Source organism: Lagopus leucura, unplaced genomic scaffold (assembly GCF_019238085.1).
Source record: "Lagopus leucura isolate 7727_CA_CO unplaced genomic scaffold, USGS_WTPT01 Super-Scaffold_100004, whole genome shotgun sequence".
In the NCBI taxonomy this organism is placed as follows: Eukaryota; Metazoa; Chordata; class Aves; order Galliformes; family Phasianidae; genus Lagopus; species Lagopus leucura.
In genome coordinates, this window is record NW_024962264.1 from 61,128,795 (window position 1) to 61,151,415 (window position 22,621).

General features: G+C 37.3%; 1 protein-coding gene across 5 annotated transcripts in view; it reads right to left on the reverse strand.

Moving 5' to 3' along the window:
• DOK7 (docking protein 7) overlaps window positions 1-22,621 on the reverse strand; it is a 67,904-nt gene that overhangs the window by 10,577 nt on the left and 34,706 nt on the right. For all 5 annotated transcript variants that reach the window (XM_042870985.1, XM_042870984.1, XM_042870983.1 and 2 more), the window contains exons 8-11: window positions 11,186-11,228; window positions 5,826-5,891; window positions 4,720-4,791; window positions 632-784 (exon numbers count right to left, since the gene is read on the reverse strand). In XM_042870985.1, coding sequence (XP_042726919.1) covers window positions 632-784; window positions 4,720-4,791; window positions 5,826-5,891; window positions 11,186-11,228 — 334 coding nt within the window. The remainder of the gene's footprint in view (window positions 1-631; window positions 785-4,719; window positions 4,792-5,825; window positions 5,892-11,185; window positions 11,229-22,621) is intronic.

Here is a 22,621-nt window from a genome sequence, read left to right on the forward strand (position 1 = left end):
TGAATCTGTAAGTGACTGTACATGGTAGCTATAATTCACACTTGTGGGCTAATTCTCCAAGACAAGCATTACAAGAAAAATATCCACAATATACATAGGGGTAGGTGAGGTGAGTGGGAGGGGAGGGAGATGTAATCAAGTGCTTCTGCTTTCCTGCAACCCTCATGGAAAGCAGACAGAAAACACCAAGTTCTATTCTTACACATTTGCCATGTGGCTCTAGAGGCATTATTTTAATGTTGTTAGAAGCAAGCCCAGTACACCTACACCTATGACCCTTCTGCTCAGTCCAAGCAAGAAAAGTTAAGCAAGTGTAGTCTTAATGCATGCAATGAAAGTCTTGAGAAAAATGAAAGAAATTACTATCTGTCAAACTTCAGAGACACTCAGTTTAGGAGGAGTTCATATACAGTGCAACATTCTAGAGAACTTTGCTTGTTATGTCTTTTCCAAAAGAGTTGACATTTACAAGAATTAGTACAAAGGTACACAAGTACAAATTCCTCTGTTAGCCAGAGGCTGTGGGCAGATGAAATTAAGATATGGACAGAGAAATTAAGATTTTCCATACCACATATAGTTTGTAACGCTGTACCCACTGCTGTCTAAATAGTCCTGTAGGCTTTCTTACCTCTTATGCTTGTGCTGGCTTCTTGAAGTTCCAGTTCCATGTAATGAAGTTGTTTTTTGGAAGTAGGACTGACAGGAATATTAACGTAGGTGGCTGTCTCACTGTGGGGTCGATCTGATGTAGGGACATCAGCTGAATAACCTACAGCCCCTTCTAAAATAAGTAACGTTATTATAGACACTGTTTGCAATGACCAGTGAACCATTTCATAAAACACACCATTCTGTCAAATGTTCTGAAAGCAAACATTCAGCAGTAAAAACTCAGGTCACCAAACAGCGCATTCTTCAGTCCTAAACAGGACATAAGGTTTCTACAAAAAATATCCTCAGAGAATGATCAAGTCAGGATCCATGCAGAAGGCCACAGACCATTGCTAGTGATCTCATGTTGTGACTAAAAGCAAACACTACACAGAAATTCGCTAGCAGACACAATGTATGCAACACTATTAACCTGAATTGGAGCTGAAAGCACCTGGGAGTAAAGCCTTACATGAAATTATCTGTCGTAGGAAGATGTGGACTACTATAGCATCCAGAAGAAAGCAACCAAAATCACTAGAAGTTTAGAAAGTCACAAAAACAGACTGAAGACAGCTTAATGCTTGGGGAAAACAAGCTTATGCAGACATTCCGATCAGAAATCACAGAATGGTTCGGGTTAGAAGGGACCTTTAAGATCACCTAGATCCAATCCCCCTGCTATAGGCAGGGACACTTCCCTCTAGACCAGGTTGCTCAAAGCCCCATCCAGTCTGGCTTGAGTGCTTCCAGGGTGGGGACATCCACAGCCTCTCTGGGCAACCTGTTCCAGTGCCTCACTACCTTCACAGTAAAAAATTTCTTTCTAATATCTAGTCTAAATCCACCCTCTTCCAGTTTAAAGCCATTTCCCTCATCCTGTTTCTACATGCCATTATAAAAAGTCCCTCCCCAGCTATTATCTGTACCTAATACCTGTAGGTCCCCTTCAGGTATTGGAAGGCCACTGTAAGGTCCTTCTGGAGCCTTCTCCAGGCTGAAGAGCCCAACTCTCTCAGCCTGCCCCAGTAGGGAAGGTTCTCCAAGTGGGAATAGATCATCTAATAAAAGACTTAAATTTCAGGAAAAAAAGGTAAATTAAATGTGGGAAAGTCTTTCTAATAGTAAGGAGCAAAAGAACATCGAAGGAAATCTCACAAAATGTGAAGAATTTCATCATCTAGAAATTTCTGAAAAAGAGATAGACTAACACCAACCAGGAAACAGTTCTCTATAAAGTGATTCTGTCTTACAGAAGATTTTGTTATCTATTAGATGGCTTAGCAAGACCTTCTCTAGCCAAATTTTCAGTTATTCTAATTTTGCCAGAAGTTAAATACAGAGAGATCTTGGTGGCTTCATTTGTCCATGTCTCTGTTGTACAACTGAGTCCAGAACTGGACATGGCAGACCAGATCTCACCAGTGCTAAGTAAAGCGGAAAGTTCATCTCCCTTGACAGACTGGCAATGCTTTAACTAATGCTGGCCATGATTCTGTCAAATTAATTTCCAGAGAAGACAGGTTTTCACTGTTGTTACTGCATGCATACTATCACTCATTTCATTTTGGTTTTCTTTTGAAAGCTTGTTAAATTTACTTTAAAAAGCTATTTCTCATTTTCTTCCACATTTATCTTTGGCAAGAAGCAATGTTTTTTTAAAACTTTTTGGCCAATGACTAAAGCCAGCTTTCTCCAGAACCAGAATAAAATAATCCCACGACCGTGTATTTATGTATATCTGAGTAAACTGATGGAAAAATAGTTGTCATAGGCAAACAGAAGATTCAGTGCCACAAGCATTGTCAGTCATCACTTAAAGATGTACTAAATTGAAGAAGAGATAAAAAGATGCTTATGTGTAGTTCACCAACTATTATGAGGGGACACAATCACAAGGGATTTCCATTTGGAAAGTTCATCTCAAAAGGAAACATAAAATCCAGTGTGAAATAAGGAAACATAGCACAGTTTTTGAGCACTAAGGACTAGAGAGAGATCCCCTCAGAGCCTGCTGTTAAGATGGGATAGAAGAGTGCAGAGAAAAAATGCTATTTCTTTCTGTTTCTTCCTCTCCCTAAAGTTCTCCCATTAAACCCTTCCATAACCACACATAAAACTCACACCAAGATTTTACTTTTCCAAATCACTGCTTTTCTTTTTTCTCCATTCAGGCACTGTTGGAGTGAGAACGGAAAGGCAGTAGGTGGTCAAGGCTTTTCAGAGTACGGAAGATAATGACTTCATCCAAGGATCCAAGGAGAAGCAGCTGTGAATAACCATAAAGGGAAACTTTCTCTTCTTTTTGGATGGCAGAGGGAGCTTGTACAAGTTGGGTAACATTAAGAGTTATCAGAAGCTACATTAAGATCCAGGATAATGCGGTCTCTCCAGACACAAGCTATTTAAGTCAAAGCACTTTGGTCCAAGATTTTAAAAGCCTTGAAAGCTGACCAATTTTCTAACAGATATTCATTAAAAAAAAAAAAAAAGAAGAAGAAGAAGAATAAACCACTACCATCAGAGGAAATATCTAACTGTACCAAATTACCATTCTCAGAAATAGGTGAATGATTCTGTCTAATGCATGTCAAAGAAACTTGGCCTGACCATGCCAAAAGGATTTGGCAGAACAAGAGCACTGAAAATCTGCATCCCAAATAGTTGAATTCATAAACAGATTACAACCTTAAGGCTGATACGGAGTCATGAGTAGTCATGAAGAAAAATGTTTTTGAAGTCTTTCCATTCATGGTTAAAGTGAAGTAGCAGGATTTTAAGTAAAAGGTCCTCAAAGTTACTGAACATGTAAGCTAGCAAAATCCTCTATAAAACTAAGCAGCAGGAAGGCAAATCTTATGCCTGGTGATTATCTGAAGAACTGAAAAAAAAAAAAAAAAAAAAAAAAAAGAACACAAGGAGAAAGAAACACTAATTAGTAGATCTTTGTGCAAGAAAGAAAAAAAGAAAGCCCTGGCAAAACTCAAAATTTCTTCCTATACCTTGACATACAGAAAAATAAAATTCATATACAAAATTAAGCAAATTGGAATAAAAGTGAAGGAAAGTGAAAGAAAGTGAAGAAAAACTTGTTTTTCTTGTTTAGACTATGCTGTTTTAACAGAAACTTTGATTTCTTTGTAAACTTGGGTTTTCATTTTTTCTTTGCATAAAAATATCATTAAAAATGAAAAACTGGTTTATCTTTGCTTGCAGAAAAAGGTTTATTTGAATAGAACAAGGGAGTTAACATCTCAAAATAAGAAATTAAGGCATGCAGAGTGCTATGGACAAAGATGATGCTTTCTGAGGTCCTTTCTGGATGGACTGAGGTAGAAAATCCTTATGAAAAGGTTCAGAATACAGGATTTGTGTGGGATTTGTGGTCATTATGGAGGGAGAATTTGGAAGAAAAAAAAAGACCTGAATCAGCAATTACAGTCTGGAGACATTGTGAAAGAACTGGCAGGGTATCATGTTTGAGGAGAAAGGGAGGAAAAGATAGAAACAAAATTGATAGTTAAATTAGTAGTGAGAAGAGTGAAACAGGAAATCAAGTGGTACTTAAAAGAACTGGGGAGTTGGAGAAAAGACAAGGAAAGGAAAAGATAAGAATGACTGGGAAGGGGAGAGAAAACATACATTTGAAAGTGATGTTTCAGTCTTACAGTGTTTGTTGCTCACAGAAAGAAAACACTACAAACTTTGCTTGGTATATATGTGTGTGTGTATGTATATGAGTGTGTTTGAGTCTGTACACACTTGCAAAACTAACATCTGCAATGATCATCACTCAAAAAAATCAACATTTAGAAGACATCACAGCATAAAAGAAAAAAAAATAAGCAGAAGTTAGCTTCCTCTGATGCAATTGGTTGCAAAGATCTTTAGAATCACTGAATCATAGAATTGCCCAGGTTGGAAAAGACCTTAAAGACCATCAAGCCCAACCACAACCTATCCATACTATCTTCATTCTAACAACTCTCCACTGAATCATGTCCCTGAGCACCACATCCAAACGGTTTTTAAACACATTCAGGGGTGATGACTTGGTTTACTCACCAGGTTCCTCAGAGCTAGTAGGAGTTCCAGGTTCTGCAGGTAGTGTCAGCACCTCATAACCACCTTTAGGACCTACAACAGAGGAACGCCATCAACAGTTTAGAATTCAGCAATTTGCACAATGTAAACAAAGCATCTGATTTTTCTGGTTTAGACTCGTGATCTGCTAGTCTAAACAATCATACCAGGAAAAAAATCTCAGGAAGTAGCTAGTGTTGACTTTTTTGGTGGTGATGTCAATGTTTTTTAATGAGAGCGAGTAAATAAACATGGTCATTTTTACATATATATATATATACATAGAAGGGCACTAAAGTCAACAGTGTGTTTTGCTATACATCAATGTGGGAGCAAAGCTGTCTTGAATGTATGAATCAGGGAGAAGTGGGTGGGTGATCTTGGGAGCATTTGGAAGACTCTTGTTAAAATTCCACCTCCAGCATGATGGATAACTTCTTGATTTCTGACAAAGCATTGTAGAAAGTGCTTAAAGTGTCCCTTGCAAGGACAACTTTGCATTTCAAGTGCAAATCATCATCCTTGCAAGAAGCCAAGCTGTGCAACATCACTGGTGCTTCCAGAGCAATAAGATGAAAAAGATTCCCAGGTTCCACCATGATCATGGACTCCACTCAGTTTCACATAAGATAAGCTAAAACACTGTGCTCTTAATATGAATACATTGGTATTAATGTTGAATGACAAACACAAATTTATCTGCAGATGTTTTCTCCTTCATTATCATGAACTATCTTTAAATGTGCTGTTTTTTTCCCCATCGTCTCATTGCTAGGATTTCTCATGGCCTAAGGTGGGTTTTTTTGGTGGGTATCCTTTGTTAAAATGCTGGCAGCATTATACTGCTGTGAATAAGATTGCTGCCTATGCTCTGACACTTATCTCATCTGTCACTGTCTCTTCTAAACTTATCCCATCTGTCAATGTCTTTCTAACAAAACCCTGCGCATCAAAAAGCCCAAAGATATGTAAGTGTTACAAAAGGGAATCAAATCATATATTAACATTTCCTAAAGTTTAAAATATTTTAAGTCTAAATAAATTTAAACTTACATGCACACACATACTTCATAACCACTTATACCTACCAGCTTGGAGACTGTGCCCTCTCTGTAGTTTCAGAGACCCAGAAGCTGCCATGACAGAAGAAGCACCTGTTTCCAAAGAGAGAAAATCATATTAAATCTAAATATCTTCTGCTATTGTTAGATATCTGCTGTGCATCAGCAGCCTTAGTAAATGTTTCTGAAGCATCAAGAAAAATTTCCATAAGTATTGTAAGTCTTTGGCACTTGCTCTTGTAAAATTTCATGCAGTTGCTAATTGCCCAACCTTCTAATTTGTCAAGATCTCTCTGCAAGAATTTAAAGCTGTCATTAAATTCTTCTCCGGTGGATCCAAAACCTTCTAAAGAGAACTGTACTACACTTCAGTAGTCCACTGTCCAATGCTAAAGGATCTAGCTTCAGTGGGGTTTGAATCTGGGTCACAGCTGGTTCTTGTGAAATATTGTTCCAAGTGTTACAGCCAGAAAAGCTTTACCAAGGACATATCGGATGGCACAGTAACTCTTCTTTCCTCTGCTCTATTCAGATCAGCATGAAATTCTTGAAACAGCTTTAGATAAGGAAGTGTAAGGGAAGATGAGCTGGAAACTTGGAAACGTACAAACAGGTACACATGTAATGCAGTTTGTCTACATCCATATATTCAACAGGCAAACTGAACAGCATTATACTCAACTTTTCATTATCATTAGCTGGCCACGAATTTCTTGTCTACTGTTCTTACAGTGGGCACCTTAATCAAAATGAATGGCATTTGCTTCCTGAGATGAATAATTTCATGGGACCTTCTTGTGCAAGTAATTGGTACTTAACAGAAATGAAGTAGGAGGCTCTGCTTATGAGCAACCCTGCCACTGGTGACAGGGCAGCTGTACAACGTGCTGCAGGGTGCTTGAGATCGTATAAAATTAACACTGTCTTCTAAACCAATGAATAGTCTCTGAGCAGGTGAGACAATTCTTTGCAAATTGTTTTTAAAATAGCAACCAAAAATTAACATAATTCATATGTAACACAAAGAAATTCTGTAAGATAAATAGCAATCTTTAGTACCTAAGAAATCTGCATGACCTGGGAACGAAAAAGGTACTTTCTTCACTTCTTCCCTGCACAGAGGATACACTTATACAAAATAATTTCTAATTCTAATAGTTTTCATGCTTGGAAAATTATTCCTACACTTTTATAAAATAAACAAAACACATCATTTCATTTGATAAGGATGATAGATTTAAAAAATAGCAAATATCTCAAGAATGCATAACTGAACTAAAACCTCTTATCTTGCAGGGGGTTTTTTGTACTTAAAAGCATATCTAGTGTAATCCAAGGTTACAAGAATGACAATGTGCCACATCAAGAAAACCGTATTAAAAAAATGAGATCAGATTGTAGAACTTTTATGTACCCTGGTGAAATCTTAAGCAACAAAAACCTTTTTATTACACTTCTGTCTTTAAAAAGACTGCTAATATAAATAAATGCAAGAACAGGACAAAGAAGTATGACATCCCAGACTAAGTCATTCATTTATACTTCTCATCACCAAATATCCCCTTCCTGCATTGTTAAGGACATCAGAACGTGCTTTATAAGATTGAAAGTCCCATCTTACTTTGAAAAGACAACTACAGCTTTATGCTAAATGTAGTTTTATCACAAACTGATTTTTTTGCCCCTCAAAAGTTTTTTATAATTCAGTAGGAATTGTTTTTCAGGAAATTGGGATTTTGAAGAAATGTTTGTAGGATTTGTGAAAAGCACACAAGAGAGGGAAGTAAATGTAAAACCATAAAGATTCCAGTCCATTTAATGTCAGTTCGAAATCTTCCCCCATGGAGCTGCTTTAAAACAACCATGTTAATGCTTCAGGATTTGAAGTATTGCATTTTCCTCATCTTCAAATCAGGCAAATAACAAATATTTACATAGTCAAATCGCTCATGGAATTTTTGTGAAGCTTCTAAACGTATTATGTTAACACATATCAAGAGAGATTGACCGATTTTCTCCCTTCTTCTTCATGGTGCATACGCATTTCTTTATGCCCATTCTCCTAGAATAAGCACAGTTTTCAGTACATGTACCACAAGAACCAGCCATGGAAAAGAATACAAATGAGGAAACCTGGAACACATGTAATAAACCAAGCCCACGTAGGCAGGTTTTCAACTCTTGTCACCTACTCTTGCACAGTCAGTAAGAAGACACATGTAATATGCAAGCAAACACCTCTTACTGCCCAGCCTCTCTGCCTTTATAGAGTAGGTCACAGAACAAAAGAGTGTCATCAAGTCATCCTAAAACAGGGAACAGGAACCTGCTGGATCTGCTCAGCCCAGAGGGTGAACCAGCAGCATATGATTTTGTGGCAATGACTTTTCGTCCTTAGTCAGGCCCCTAGAATTCAGATTATTCTCTAAGGCCATGGTTTGGTTTGCAGATGCAATTAGCAATTCTGCCAAGCTTTTATTTTTCTTCTGCTATGGAATTATTTTAAGTGCACTTTTAAAATAAAGTACGATCAAGAAAGAGTGTGGCATATTATGGCAGGGTTTTATTAGTCAGCTTCTGATAATAATAATGCTGTTCTGTTGCAATATTTAGCCCTGTGACATACAGCTTATTGATGATGGACACTGTTGGGCACACTTTACTGACTCAACAGCAGTATCACTGTAAACTTTGCCTTCGTACATATGAAGCACTGTTGACATGTATCCTTTAAAATTTTTTAATTATATATTATTTCCAGCCCAAGCAGTGTGGGCCACATTCTTCTCAGACAGCACAGTCAAAAAGAAAAGAAGAAATTTAAGAACCTCAAAACGTAATGATATTCAACTATACTGCTTCCAACAGAGGATGTTTCATTACTTCTTGACTTAATTTCCCATTCAGCTCTTGATTTTTGTAATGGCAGAGCCTGCAGCACAGAAGCACAGACTGATCAGAGTTTCCAACACAAATGTTTCATCTGGATGTTAAAATGCCAAAGTATTTACAAATACTTTTTAGCTTGCCATTTGAACTAGGTATGTTCCTTTGAAGTTGCTTAGTTGATTGCTTAGCATATGTAACTAGCAATAGAAAGATAACATTATCACCTACATTCTCTAGCAATAAATTGAAAAACATTCAAACAATTGATCCTGACTAACCCCATTTGTTGATACAGAACTGAAGCATTCAAAAGCAAAAATTGTTGAACAGAACAGGGGGCACATAGAGCAGTGAATGAGGTGAGTTTGCATTTGTATGTTGTATTTGAATGGAAAAGAAAAAAACAATACAATCATTTCTGTGCTAAAAATACGAAGTATTTGTGACTAAGTGGATTGGTACAGGAGCAAACAACCCTACTGTGTCAGGTCACTGTAGAATTATGCACATTTGTATGCATATCTTGCCACCAAGCCAGATTTTGAAAGTAATTACCTCAAATTAACATGCTTCTATGTTATCCGTGAATGTGGATTAAAACAGCATATAAGAGAAACATAGAGAAGTTTTAATGCTGCTCCTTTAGTCCAACAGAACTGTTTGAATTACTGCTTGGCACCAAGGGACTGCTTGGTACAAGCCTAGAATTAAAGACAGTAAAAGCAAGGAATTGAAGGGCTACAACATTGTTTTAAAGCTTTGTGATACCAAGTTTAGTTACACTTAAAATGTTCACGTATCTAAAAACAATACTCCCAAATGAAATATCTCAGGATAATAAAAAAGGAACAGAGAAAACGTGGGTTTACTTTGCATTGTGAAGAACAGTACAGTATTGAAGAATGAAGCACAAATATATAATCATAGAATTACGTGTAGCTAATGAGACTATCTGAGAGATGAAAACCCTACAAAGATGGCTAAAAATTTCAGTCACTGCCTTTAGATGCTTCATCTGTCTCAGGTATTGTATACTAAATACAACAAGTATTCTGTTTTTGCAGTGTGCAAAAACCCACCCAAACTTTTACCAGTGTAGTCTCTTCCCTTTCTTTTGATCCTAAAATCTGTTCTTTAGTTGCTTTTCCAGATTGTTTAATGATAGATATTAACAAAATAGCTAACTCCTTCACCTGCATGAATAGTATGAGATCAAGTTTTTGCCAAGTAATGCTTGCACCCACGCTTAATTTGCCACTGAAATTAATGTAGAAATATACCCACTACGCACAGCTATAGAACCCTCTGTATTTACACACATTTCCATTATAAGAATTTCTCTGGTTTCCTTGGGTTGGTTAGAGAACTAAAAACCTGTGTTATTAGAAGTAAGGAGAAAATCAGAGGTAATGATACAATTTGTGCTTCTATTTAGACTTCTATAAATCAATAGAAATTCCACTGACTCGAGTGGAATAACTAGGAACAAGATCTGCTACATGCTTTTAGATTTACTCCTGCTAAGACAGACAAAGGAGTAACTTATGACCTTTTTCAGAGACATCACCTGATTCTGCTATCTCACTGAATTTGCTCACACAAGCAGCAAGCAGCTACAATTCTTTCTGTACTTGCTAAGATTTTTAAAATTCACAAAGAATCCCAAACACGAAATGTTCTGTTGGGAACAATGTACCTGGTATATTAAGTGAATCTACTGAATTATCAAGTGAACAGGCAAACAATATAAAGGCATTTAAGACACTATACAACATCCCTGTACAGACAACCCAAAGGAATGAGATGGGCACAGTACATAAAGCCAAACATACTTACAGACTTGTGAAGTATTATCTATGTAGTAAAATAATGATAATAAAGAAGCCAGACCACTCTGACTAAATGAAACAGCAAACTCCAGATGATCAACACCTTCCACTGATAGGGAGATTTACAACGCAAAGACAGTCAGTGTGTTACCTTTGCCTAAATCTTTCAAGGCAAGATACTCAGCTTCCTTCCTTTACTGATTTATCTGTCAATTAGAATTTCTGCAGACAAGAGAGAAGCAGCTCCATGTTTTGTCTGGTAAGGATACGCTCCTGGGTTTTTGTGCTATTTAGAAAACATTGTATCTATACTGAAAATACAAATCAAGTTTGCCCTTGGTGTTCATATAGCCTAAAAAGAACACCTTGACTTTGGGGACATAAACAGAAGAAGCACTGCACAGTTTGATAAAGAACCCAATAAATTCAAACTTCTTGATTATAAAGGGAAGGAAAAATTCAAATGCATTAATCTTTGCAACTAAAGACTATAGATTACAGACTACTTCATAAATGCCAGTCTCATGAATTGCAGCAGCAAAACCAACCACAAGCTTCTAAATTAGGGAAGTTCAGTTATTCTTCCTTGAATATAATGCTTTGTTCATCACCATTTGGGTCTTAAGCATCAGTATGTACTAACAAAGTAAATAATTAAGTGGTTCCTACCTGGTAGAGCTGGTAAGACTCCTGGCTGTAATATTGCTGATCCCTTAAAAAAAGAAAAGAAAAGAAAATTTTAGAATCTTTACAAGAAATAGAAACTGTACAAAGTATAGGAAGAATGACAGAGCAAAGCACTTCACCATTACAAAAGCTTAACACATGCTTTTCAAATCCAGAACATGGGCAGTGATTTTTCCAACCTGAAGGTGTTTAGAGTATGCATGCACACCTTAGCAAATGCTAACTTCACTATGACTGCTTTACAATTCCTGTAGCGCACATCATAAGGCTTAGGACAATTGAATTGACTGCAAAAAGCAGCAAATTTGATTTTCAGACAGAGATAATAGCAAGCTGGAGTAACAGGATTAACATTGTGAACTCAGGGTAGGAGGCGTGGGCAGACCAAAGCCTGGTGCATTTGTTTGGTTCCATAAAACCAACACATCCTAGCTTGCAGCCCAGACTGACTTCAGGCTGCCTACAAATCCCACCTGAGACATAGAGGTCTTTGTATCAAAGCTTTGTGTCATCTCAGCTACTTTACCATACTGGTATTGTGGCAGCTGAGGCACTTCAAAGCAGGCAGCTGCAAAGTACCAGTGCCCAGTCACATCCAACAGTAAGCAGATTTCAGAATGTGCAGGCCAGGATTCTCCCAAAACACACACTGTCATTCAGAGATGGTCAGGAACAGTGACACTTTGATCACCTCCAGACAGCACCGAGGCCTTTCATGGGCTGCAACATCAGGGTAGGCTGTAAGGTCAGCCTGCTCTGTGCTGCTGATCCCCATGCTGCCAAGGAGATCTCTTATTTCTGGGCTCTTGGCAAGAGCAAAAATTCATCACCACAATCTATTCTTTTTGATTAATAAATGCATCTTCTGAACTTTGAAGTGAAAAAACACTACCTGGCTACCAGAACTGAGCCATAATGTTCAGTTACACTGAAGTAAAATTCCATTTTATGCTAACACCGGACAGCAATTTTCTTAATTTAAATACACACACTGTGACCTCTGGCCGCTGTTTCCTATGCTTTCCTAAGAAGTGGAAGCTTTTGAGAAATACTCAAGATATACAGGCATCTCTATATAGGCACCGTGTTTACTTCCCCAAATTTCTTAATAGGAAACAAAATAGATTTTTGTATTATAAAGCTCAAGTCATACTAATTCCTACACAATATTTTCTTAGGGCAAACATATGGAGATGTAACATTAATTACATAATGCACTGCTTAGCCCAGAACAAGGTGACACTATGCAGCAAGATGGAAGGAAAAGAAATTCACAGAAATACCTGAAAAAAATGTGAGCACTGAACCAACCCATACATAGCATTTTCTGTGAAATAATCTGTCAGGCTGCTTTCAAATGGTGCTGCAGTTTCTTAATCAGAGATTATGTTCTTGATGGTATACTAATTATTTTCCCTTTGTTTACTACTTCACAATCCCTTTTGCTGAGATTCTTTCTAGATTTCAGAAATTATAAATGTAACATAGAAGAATAACTGTCAGTTAGCAACTGGATCCAGCTTCAGTTAAAGTAAGTGAAAAGGCTCTTTCGGTTTTGATGAAACTTGCATGACGTGCAAAACAATAAAAGATTGCAATGATTCTTTTTCAGACAATAAAATATGCATTGAAAAGAGCTTATTTGGACCATTTGGGGTATATTTTTTAAAGTACAGTTTTAAAATGTGTAACACAACCACCCTTGAACAGGGGGATAACACACATCAGACAGGAGATCATCACACAGACATGGAAACTGATCTCTGTGTTTACGGAGATTTTTGCAAGCTGTATGCTTAACATGAGAGACACTGAATATGAGCAACAGCTCATATAGAAGGGGTGGGGTGGAGAGAAACAGAAAAAAGAAATCCCACAATGTTTTATTTAAACACATATATCTGTATGTGTTTAACATAGCAGATGTTATTTGTTTCTATAGTTACTGTATTCCACCACAGAAGATATGGGTTTCAGTGGGGGACAATGCATAATTACCTGTATAAGCAAAGTACAGAGAGCTTTGGAAACTCTTACGGGTATTATATTGTATATTTAAGCACACTTTTCCTTCTTCCAATAATTTATTAGGGAAATATATTAATATAGAATATAAAATATCTCCCTGACTTCATGACTGTGGATATAAAGCAGAATATGCTGTCCCAGAGTTAATAGCTGCTAGCCCAGCTAATAGAATTGAAAGTGGCAGACTGCAGCATCAAAATGCATAACATTCAGATCTTACTAATGAGGAAGGATCTCATAACGTTCAGGTAACTTGTTTTTGCTTTTAAAAATAAAGGATTTTTTGTGTTTGTTTTTTGTAACCAACAGGTTTGGAGAGGTGGAACTGTATGTTACTGCAAGGGCTCAAAAAAAAATTGTTTGAGGATGGGGAAAAAGTCTTCATCTTCTGCCCTTATGTCTCTAGAACTGGTGCAGCTTTGCTGCCGTTCAGGGATTGTGGTTGGTGCGTGAAATTAGACAGCAAGACAAAAAATCTTTTTTGAATTTTTTTTCCATAGATGTATTGCAGACCAGAATATCCTAAACTATGGTAAAAGCAGGGCTAGAAATAACAGACAGAAAACAGAAAGCCTGTAAGGAAGTTATAAGTTCTTTAAAACAGAAAGCATTTGCATTCTCTATCCATAGCCTCCAGACAGGAGTCCTCTTTCAACCTTAGATCTTAGAAGCAGCAGTGATGCACATAAACAAGTAATAAACTGAATAATTTTCACTATAATTGGTTTTCTTCTTAATTTCTAGCAAAGTTATTTATTGCAGCATCAGCTACTATGTGCTGAACAGCACCGTTCCTCCTGTGAATCCAAATGGTAACTACTGGATTTATTTGCAAATTAAGTTCAGTTATTTTTTTCCTCTTCCCAGCATTGCGCAGGTAAGAACCAGGAGGATTAAGAAGCCTTCCAATGCTGAATGCTTCAGTTGCAGAAAATTTTTTTTTGCAGTGTGCTGCTTAATTCAACTTAAAACCTGTCAGCAGGGTCTTCCGACTTCTGCATGTGAGCACAGAATTCAAGCCTTCATTTTCTGTTTATTCTGCACAGAAATAACCAAAAATTAAATGTGTCACTAACTTAAGTACAGTTTCTTCAACAATTGAACTTATTTGATGGCTTGAAATCCTAGTCAGTCTTACAAAATCAATTCTAAATAGCCTTTCATTTAAAAGTACAGGTTAGGTGATTAAGGTATTAATCGATGAAAGTTGGACAGAAAAATCACAATTAATACTTTCAAAGCCATTCGAAGGAGATTAGATGGTACCTGACAAAAGAAACATAAAGGCAAGCAGAAGTTTGATGTAATTTCACACATCTGATATTGGGCAATGATAAAACATCATTGGAATTACAGCAAGATGTAAAGAGAAGAGCAAATAAATAGAAAAAACAAATATGATTACATATAAATGAGTCAGAGATAATAACAAAATAAAATGAGCCTTTTGTTTTCAAGTGATTTTTCAGACTATGAAATTGTTGTTTTCATTTTCATTTCACTGAATTTATTCCATTATTTCTGCAACCATGAAGTCTCCTGCTCTGACCCTTTATGGGAGACTTCACTAACTTACAGTGGCTGCTGCTGAGGCAACTCACTGGACAGAATGGGATCAGTGACTTTAAAGCTTTTTTAATTCTATATGCCTAAGACAAAACATGCTTTTGTCAATAGGAGGAAGTTTTATATTACTGTGGCATAATGTAAACACACAGTTTTCAAACGTAAAGTACAATACAGATCTCAAACTGCCATTACGGCAAAGAAAAAAAATCAGTAGGTGACCTCACTCCTGTAATATGCTTTTGTTATGACTGGTATGATATTCAGACAGTAACTAATGATGTGTTTATTTAAATCACACAGATCTGCTGATACTTATAACATAATTTAAGTCAAATATCTTTCAAACGTAGTTTAGTGCTTTCTTATTATCTCTGACCCAAGAGCTGAGTGCTGAAATATGTGATGCATGGTTAGTTCAAACAACTTCACCACAACACCCACAGTAAGTGGATATGTACCACTTGTATATCACACATCATGAACTATGTGTGCAGGGCTATTTTAACTCTGACAGTGATCTGGCTGCTGTCAGATGACACTCATTTTTTAAGTTCTGCTTCCAAACCTCTTGGGTAGGGTTCAGTGATGGATGTTAGGAAAAGCACTAGTTTGATACGCTGAATCATTATTTATAGATTAGTTTCACTGCCTTAAGCAGAACCTAAACTTTAGCATTTTTGTCTGTTTGCAAACAACCACCATAATACATAATTATTTTTACAATTAAAAAAAAAAAAAAGGATATCTTTTTCCCTGATTTGTTACATTTTTTTCCTCTCTCTTTCCTTTTCATTTTTAATGGTTTTATTTTATTTCATTCACTTTAAATTCCATGAAATATATAGCTTACCAAGTCAGTCTTCATCTGAAGAACATTACCATACACAAATATGAAGCGCAGTATATTCCTCTTTCTCTCTAAAGGGCAAATCACTTTTCACCTTGTTGAGGTTAATTCCTCCTCCTACTGGCCCCAAGGGTATAAAACATACACTTTCAAAGAACAAAAAAAAACATTTTTTTTTTTTTAAGAAAGAGACCAGCTCAGCTCTGCTTCTCTAGATTGTAATATTGAGCTGGGGTCCATCATCACTGGCAAGAGGAATGAAATGCCATTTGCCTGATTACTGTCAATATTTCAAACACACATCATCAGCCCACAGCTTATGTCATTCCCTTTGGGCATCTTTAGAAATAAAGCTTTTCTTTCAGCTGAGCTACTTTTTTTTTTAGTAGCTCCATAATTCTGAACCTAGTAAGAGCCAGATGTACAGTCTCTTAGGTGTCATTTGCATTTGTCTAAGCAGATGCATGAAGCTTTGTCCCACTCTGGATTCTCAGAAAGACTTAACAAAGATGAGAGGGTCTAAGCTTCTTTCTCTGAAAGAGGAAACAGCAATAGTAGCAACTGTTGTCACCACACATATCAAAAAACATTTATAAATGGAGAGGATGCGTTGCAAAACTGTCCAGCTACTTAATTATCAGTAAATCTTCTCTCCTTCAATTTTAAAGCCACTGTGCAATGTCAAGGACATGCAAAACATCCATTTATTCAATTGAAGACCATCAAGATCATCATGACCTCTGAATAAAGAAAAAAGCAGACTTCTCCAACAATATATGAGCAAATATTCTCATGCCTGCTATACTCAGCTGATAGCTCTTCATCAGAATCCCTGTTCATATGCAAAAAGAGGCAGCAGATTACACTTATGTAGTTTATGACTATAGCATCTTGGACCGTGTGCAGATTCACAGAGGAGCAAAGGATTCAATAGGAAATTCTGAAGGAAGACTTTGAAATTAGCATCACAAAAACACATTGCTTTTAGAAAACAGGAAAAAAAAAAAAACTTGAACATGCACAAAGGTTTGCAAAGCTCAGATATTTCAGCATAAAGAAATCAGTTCCTAGTGAAAGTTAATGTATATTTATCATAAAGATGAAAGGCTATGACTTATTCTTGGAGCAAAGCCACAGAAAAGTTTAAAGTTGGAATGCCCATGCTGTCACAGGGAAAAGTTTTCAGGAAAGGTCAATAAATACAGACACAAGGAGCAACCTTTAATGCAACACTTTGATGGCCTGATTCACAATGCCCAGCAGTTGATCAAGTTTGGAACAAACAATACAAAAGTATTAAATTTTCATAATATTTCATAACAATTCCAAATGAAACAGAAACCCCTGACCATGGTATGCCTCAGGTGCAGTGCTCCAATTTCAGCCACAGACTTCTGATTACTCAACTTCATCTGTCACAAGCCAACTGCCAGCTAACAGAAAGATTGCTGAAGTCAGTTCAGAAACACCTCAGTTTGTTCAGCAAAACCCAAATATCAGCTATTTTCTGAAGCGTGAAGCTGACGATTTTAGTGGCACTGGCAAGACAAGTGTCACACTAAAACACACCTCCTAAAACCCGCAAGTAATTGCAGCTCAACTAAGCTATGAGTGGTAGGTGTTGTTTAAGCAAAGAGATGAGAAAGAATTTAAAGTATTGTTTTATTGTCCAGATCTGTGTGCTGTACTTATTTTGATAGAGGAACATCACAGTGGGGACTTTGAACTACCATGCCCAAACTACCATAGACCAGAGGGAGTGGCATAAAACTGCGACAGAGGAGGTTCAGGGTGGATACTGGGAGAAGATTCTTCATGAGATGGTGGTAGGGCTCTGGAACAGATCCCCAGGGCAGTGGTCACAGCAGAAAATTTGCTGGAGTTCAAGCATCTGGACAATGCTCTCAGACATATGGTCTGATTTTGGGTTGTCCTATGTGGAGCCAAGACTTGGACTTGCTGATTCTTATGGGCCCCTTCCAGCACAGGGTATTCTATGATTCTATGCCAGTTATGAATGCTTTTGTTTTTCTTCTTGCCATGGGCTTCCTTTCAGACATGAGCAATTTGCCAGAATATGACCAGTAACCTCACACTGGAGCTCCGAATATGACAAAATTAAAAGATAATTGATCCTTCCATTCACTTCAATTTAGGTAGAGAAAGGAAAGATGGCTGGACTGAGCCTTCTGGCACAGCCACCACAAAAACCAAAGTACCTGGCCCTAGGTAACATCTTAAAAGGAAAGTCATTTACAGTTCGTAGCCAAACTCCAAAATTCAGATGGTAGGAGTCTTGGTTGCAACACTAAAATGACCAATTTAATGCCCTACACTGATAATAATATATAGACACGGGGGAGCTGACAGAGTGACAAGCAACATGATTTGTTCTTGCCTTTTGCTCTTCAGAAATGGACCCAGAATTGCTCTGTACCAAAGAGTTGCACCAGGATCGTGTAATTGCAGGATATCCAGTTCTGCACTGTCACACACTGCTTTTTATGCTGGGACATCTGTCTCATTCATTGCCCTAGAGGGACATACACGTGGGCAAAATCAAGACAGCATGAGCAACTGTAAATCTGTCAATTCCTTAACAGTAAGGGGCTTCATTTTTCATCCTAAATAACTTCCTTTTTACATCACACACATATCTTGTTATGCACAAAAACGTTTGGGCAGATTACTGAAGGAGACAGCTATGCAATGCAATCCAATACGTATTAAATGTCTGGCATAAGCACATCAGTAAAGCTTGTGTCCGTTTCCAAGCACTACAAGTCAAGATTGCATGCTTCTAGACTAGAACAAAAATAAAAAATAATAATCAAGAGCAGGAACAGCTGGCCCATGCCTATAATAGCTCACCCCTGTAGACAGCAAAGTCTGAAGGTACACAGCAGTGAACCAGCATAAACAGTCACAGCACTAGCATCAGCTAGACAGTTTGCAGTGCTCATGGTTACAGAGAAATTCCCCAAACCACAAAAACGTAAGAAACAACACAGTACCTCCCACAAACACGGATCTTGACTCTTTTGTCTTAAAATTTGTTTTAGCTATTTTCACAGGGTGTTTTTTTTTCTCATGGTTCTTCAAAGAAAAATTTGGTATGATTTCCAGTTCAGACAAGATGAAGGAATATGTCTGCGAATTTGAGTATCCATCCTATTTAACCACGGGGGAAAATCAGAAGCACTGACTTGTATAGAAGTGGAAGCACTTAATTGTTCCATAGAGGTACTGCAAGGAACAGTGACAGGCCATAGAGAAAGACACTACAGCAGCAAGTCCTCAAGGTGGGTCAATAAAAGCCACTCCAATGAAGAGCCAGATGCAAATGATTATTAGCATTCATGAACAGAGGATCTCATTTAAGCAACTTGACAGACCTCACAGCACCAAGATCCTGGAGTATGAACAGAACACTTCTTGCTCCCAGCTCATAACAGACGTCTTTCAGAGCAGGAGCTATGGATAGGCTAAGGGTTCCAGCCAGACAGAAGAAATAGCTAAGCCAGACACAGCAAATTGCCTCAGACACTAATTGTAGCTCACTGTATTTGACAAACATGCCTTGAATTGATGCAGGAATTAGAAGGCAGGAACTAAAACCAATCCTTTACAAGAAATAAAAAGAGCATATGCAAATGTCAAAGGGTATACTTGTCAAACATGACAACTGGAGCATAGCATCTCCTGACTTCAGAGTACAGAACTTTGAACAAATACACTTAAAAACTGATGCTAGATACAGAATAAAATTCAATTAACATCAGCTTTCACTGTCTCATCTTTCACCAGATGTATCAAATAAAATCATTCTGACATTCAGGACATGTAAGGCTCCTTACACAATTGCCATTAAAATAAACCATCAAATACGTTCAAGTTCAGAAATGTCACTTCTTTTTCTCCAGTTATGATAGTTCTCTTAAGAGACATTCAGGTTTAAGATCCAGGGCAGATACGTCTCCTGATATAATGTTAAATTCATCATATCATATATTCCTAGGGCCAAGTTGGTAGCCAGCTCCTCCAGGCAATAAAAATCATGTACACTACCTTCCCTCCAACTGCAGCTCAGCTGTTGTGCTTTACAGAAGCAGATGATCTATTCTGAAATTTGATTAAAGTGATTAATTTTTAAGCTTAGGACACTTGGGAGATCTCCTAACTCAAGACAGTGCTGTCAACACTTTAAGGAGGCTTTCATTATAACATCCCATTCCCTTTTCCCCTTCTCAGAGCCTTGCTCAGTCAGTCTCATTAGTCAAGCCACCTCTCCTAAAAAATCCAGCTGCAATGATTAATCAAAAAAGTTCAAATATGCATTTGCTCTGGCTGTTGAAGGCATGGCATGCAACCCACAGCACTGGTTTAACCATTCATGTTTTCACAGGTGAAGATGAGTGCTGTTATTCATAACACTGCTGAATAGTGTACACAGCAACTTCAGCCACGCAAAAAAAAAAATAAATAAATAATAATAATACCCAAACAATGTATTTTCTTTTCAAAAGAAGCAAAGACTTCATGAACAGATAGGTGTTTATGAGCAATAAAAATCAGCATTGATTATAGGGGGCTATATATTGGTATTCTCACAGAAAGACAGTAAAATTGCAACCACCTATGCCTACAGCTGTGTCTCAACATGAAAAGGAGATTGTTTTAAAATCAGTTACGATAGCTCGGGTAAAAAGCTTTTGTATTTACACCAAGCCTGCCCTTTTAAATAGACTGACATTTCCGAAGTCCCATCCGTGTACAGTGGAAATGAAGGCATGCATGCGAACAGTTTTCACTTCCCTATGTGTTCCAGTTTACACTCCAGATATTCTAATTTCCAACAGAGGGTAGCATTACACTACTGCAAGAGCATTCCACCTTTAAAATACATTCAATTTCCCCACATCTGCTGGCCTGAGCTTCCTTGTAAAACAGATCCATGAAATTCCACCCTTTCTGTACAAATGAAATCCACTCAGGGCAGAGATTCAGATAAAACTACTGTACCACTGAAAATAAGGCTCAGATGGAGGTAAATTAAGTATGAGTAAGAACAGAGTTCACTCTGCAGATAATTTGCAGCATGCTGTCTGCATCCCATCCTTCTCACTCTGCATGTAAAAGAAACAGAAGAGGTAAAGGATAGGACCAGATGCAGCACCTCACATGACCCCTTCCTTTTGTATTTTCAAGTTCACGAGATTAACAGTACCACCACTGAGCACCTCAGTACCACAGAAGTAGCTGTGCAGTTCAGAAGTCGTGACAAATGAGAAGTGTTTCTCTACATTTTCTTAGAAGAGCACATCCCAGAAATAACAGAATTCTGCTGCCCATACCAAGATTTTAGAAGTCAATAGAAAAATACTGTTCAACAGGGAGAGATTGAATACTAATTTAAAGGACAGTCGTTAACAGAGAGACATGCACACACGAAGAGAGATATGCACACACAAAAGGATTCAGATGTTTGATTAGGAAAAGGGTGATTTATGTAAATTTACACCTGAAGAGACATGTAAGAAAAAAGTTCAAATAATTTATTGACACAGAACTATTTCTTCTGTGATGAGGAAATGAGATGAACCTAAACTAATTCATGTAAGAAACATCTAACATATTTCACTGAAAAATAGTTCTTCTGCAACTGTACTGAAAAGTATTTTACATTAGCAAAACTACGCTCATTAAACAGTTCTCAATTAGCAGAAAAATGATTCCACTTCTTATCAAAATTAAAGAAAGTTTTCCTTTTACACAAGTTTTCTCCTTGCAACAGGATGTTAAAACTAAGCCACCCACCTTGGAAAAAATCAGAAATTTTTGCAAATAAATAAAGGCAACTTGTGGATTCAACTACACCATCATAGTTGAAGTGACAAACAAGGGATGAAATATAGAATATTCCAAAAGCTAGCAAAGGAAAATCTCAAACATTAATAACAAATTAAAAATCTAAAAATCAAATCTACAGATTCTCAAGGAGAAAGAGAGAGAGAAGTTTACATTAAGCTGTTATTACCATTTTGAAATATTTACCTAGCGACTGCTCTAAGAACACTCTGTTGCTACTACTTCCCTCAAAGAGTTCTGTTCAACACTGAGAGCTTAGCTTGTACTTGCTCTAAAAATATACTGGGGCCTGTTCTGCAGTCAAGGAACTATGCCAAGTTGCATTACATTAGCTATTTGATTCCCTCCTTCCAGCCCATTCCACATAAAGGCAGAAAGAAAAGAATCCTTGTGCATCCTGCTCCACACAGAGAGAACTAGAGTGGGCTTAATTATGGACCTATGAAGAACAAAGATCAAAGCCTTGAAATACCATCTTTGCATTCATTTTCCTTCTGTTTCAATTGCAATCCCATATTTACAGCTAAGATTAGTCAACTTTTCCCTGAAAAACGATTAACAAGATAAACAGTGATCATTAAAAAAATGATGAAAGAAAAAGGAGGGCACTAAAAAGATAAACAAGGGAAAGAAAACTCAGAATAGTAAGATTAAGACAAGCTCAGCCATCACTGAAATTACGGTTTGTCAAAGGTAATGAAACTATAATTAAGCATCACATCTTCAAAGCATACAGATACTTAACTATGCATGGAAGCTGCTCGCAAACCTTCCCCACATTGGAAAGCACTGCTATAAATTATTAGGGTATAATTATTTCTGTAGCTTTCCAAAGCTTTCTATAGCAGTTATCTCCATAGCACGTGTGTTCTGCTTGACTTTGAGTTTCAAGGAATGAGTTGAATTTGCAAACTTCATCCAGTAGTTTTGCTAGTTCTACAGAGGACTCAGGCATTCAGTTACAAGCCTTGATACAGCCCACTTAACATTTCTCTGTCCTTGCAATAAGCCAGGTCTGGAAAAGGCTTATATTTCCTTAATATTTTCCAGTGGTTGAATTTCTTGTACATTCAAAATTGCTTCCAATCAACATTGAATTAGCAGAG